Source organism: Penaeus japonicus, unplaced genomic scaffold, assembly GCF_977035675.1.
Source record: "Penaeus japonicus unplaced genomic scaffold, GWHDUDI00000001_assembly GWHDUDI00000005, whole genome shotgun sequence".
NCBI lineage: Eukaryota > Metazoa > Arthropoda > Malacostraca > Decapoda > Penaeidae > Penaeus > Penaeus japonicus.
This window is the reverse complement of record NW_028234407.1, coordinates 26,689,692-26,692,191: the sequence shown is the minus strand read 5'-3', so window position 1 is coordinate 26,692,191 and position 2,500 is coordinate 26,689,692. Positions and strand designations below refer to the sequence as shown.

At 34.8% G+C, this 2,500-nt stretch overlaps 1 protein-coding gene across 1 annotated transcript in view; it reads left to right on the top strand.

Annotated features, from left to right (window-relative positions):
* LOC122260269 (uncharacterized) overlaps nucleotides 1-2,500 on the top strand; it is a 39,268-nt gene that overhangs the window by 13,713 nt on the left and 23,055 nt on the right. The window contains exon 4 of the mRNA XM_086537204.1: nucleotides 1,291-1,294. Within this exon, the coding sequence (XP_086393330.1) occupies nucleotides 1,291-1,294 (4 nt within the window). The remainder of the gene's footprint in view (nucleotides 1-1,290; nucleotides 1,295-2,500) is intronic.

The window sequence follows — 2,500 nt, the reverse complement described above, 5'->3', positions numbered from 1 at the left end:
CTGATATCTCCTCTCTTACTTTTCCTAGATACCTTCAGTCGTGTATTTTAGTTTTGGTTTATTCTCTTAAGCATATTATATCCTTTTTATCATTTTTATCCATTACATTTAATTATCCTTTTTTATCAAGCGATAACTTTATAACCTTTATGCATAATTTTCCCTAAGCGTATGTAAAATCATACGTTTGCATATTTTTATTGAAAGGGATGAAATCTATTAATTTAATATTAGCACACATGTTGAGATAATAATATAGAAATGTACTAAATATGAAAAAAAAAAATATTACATAGATTCGAAATCTCACTCATAGCTTCGTACAATTAAACTTTGTACATCTACGAAAAAAATATATCAGCCGAGCTGTTTTTTCAAACCATTTGGAAAAGTTTGAAGATGCAAAAGGATAATGAAAAATAGATCGTGGATGGAAAGGATTTCAAACTGCTATTTTTATGTTTGATTTGCTGAAAGTGAAAGAAAGAGAGATAGAAAGAATGATAGAAAGATTCGGAGAGAGAGCTAAAGAAACGGAGAGAGAGATAAAGAGAGACATGGGCTGAAATGCGAGAGAGAGAGAGAGAGAGAGAGAGAGAGAGAGAGAGAGAGAGAGAGAGAGAAAGAAAGAGAGAGAGAGAGAGAGAGAGAAAGAGAGAAAGAGAGAGAAAGAGAGAGATAATGATGAAGATGAAAACTAGATGATAAATCCATTTACTCTGAAGAAAGCACCCTCATTGAAGAGGAAAAAAGGAGAACGTTGTTTTTTTTAATGTAATAGTTTAACCTTCTATTATGCTGATTGTATGGATCTTGTCATCCCATGAAAAAAACGAACAATGTAAATATGAGAATCAGCTAAGAGAGAAAGAGAGAGGAAAAAAAAAGAAGACGTACGCATTTCCATGTCCCCTTTTTCCTAGGACTAAGAATAACATGGATCACGTTTTTTGCTTTTCTTGAGTTAATATCTCACGGAAGCTGTAAACATGTTTCCAACACGAAGACCAAGACAATCATAAAACACTACGAACTTTGCGTTAACAACTGGCCTCATGGTAATGGCGGCCATTTCGACAACAGAGGTGTGTCTCTCCCGCGTGTTTCGCAACGGAGTGTCTTTTGCTTTGGATAATCTTTGGCCACTTAAGTATAGTGTAATGGCTGTGTTCTCGGGCCGTAATCGCAGAGGGAGACCTTGGATGTTTGGTGCGTTTAAGGGCCCGCATGCACACGAGTTAAAGGAAGGAGGAACCAAAGATGGGGGGGGGGGGGCGGGGTATGGAGTAGGGAGGTGGGAAAGGGCAGGTGGATAGGAAGGAGAAGTAGAAGTATGAGAGAAAGAAAATATATGAATTTTCTCTCTCTCTCTCTCTCTCTCTCTCTCTCTCTCTCTGTATATATATATATATATATATATATATATATATATATATATATATATATATATATATATATATATATATGTATACATATATATATATATATATATATATATATACATATATATATAAATGTATTATATATATATATATATATATATATATATATATATATATATATATGTATACATTTATATATATATGTATATGTATATATGTATATGTATATGTATATGTATATGTATATGTATATGTATATGTATATGTATATGTATATGTATATGTATATGTATATGTATATGTATATATATATGTATATATATATGTATATATATATATATATGTATATATATATATATAAGAGAGAGAGAGAGAGATAGTAATCACTTTCTCATACTGGGTTTCCCATACATCCAGACTACAACTACGCTCTGTTTCCCCTCCATTCCACACCGAAGAAACTGACCCTCGTCCTCGTTCGCGCGACGCCCCGCCCCCTCGCCGTGACCCCTTCCTCTTTTCCCAGACGTCCCCTCCAGTCATACTTCATGCCTCAATTACCCTTTCTATGTCTTGAGACGGACGAGAACCCTTTCTCTCTTTGGAAAGGAAAGAAAACTCTAATGTATTTAAGACGACCCTCGACCTCCTTAGCTTGCAATACTCGAGTAATTCTGAAATGTTATTTTATCATGCTGGATGTGTAGGGTCCTTTGTATCAATGGCTGAGAAGGGTATGAATGAAAATGAGTAGTCTCAAGAGGCGCGTTGAAATATCTGACTTCACGGTAATATAACATTCATTGGAAATATTTCGGAACGTTAGATCAATGTTGTTGTTATCATTATTAGTAGTAGTAGTTATTCATCTTCGGTTGTAGCCTTTATTGCCAGTTATATTTCAGCGTCTGAGATCCACAAAGTATCCTTAATGGTCCTTAAACATACTAAATACTACAACTTTTCCCATCTCCCTCCCTCTTTAATGAGTGAAATTATGGTAATAGAGAGGCCTTTAATGACCTCGACAACCACGCCCATAGCTGAAATCCCAAATGCAAGTACTCTCCTACCCCAGGTGTCCTTCATATGTGCTTGCCTAAGAATCCTATCTCTTT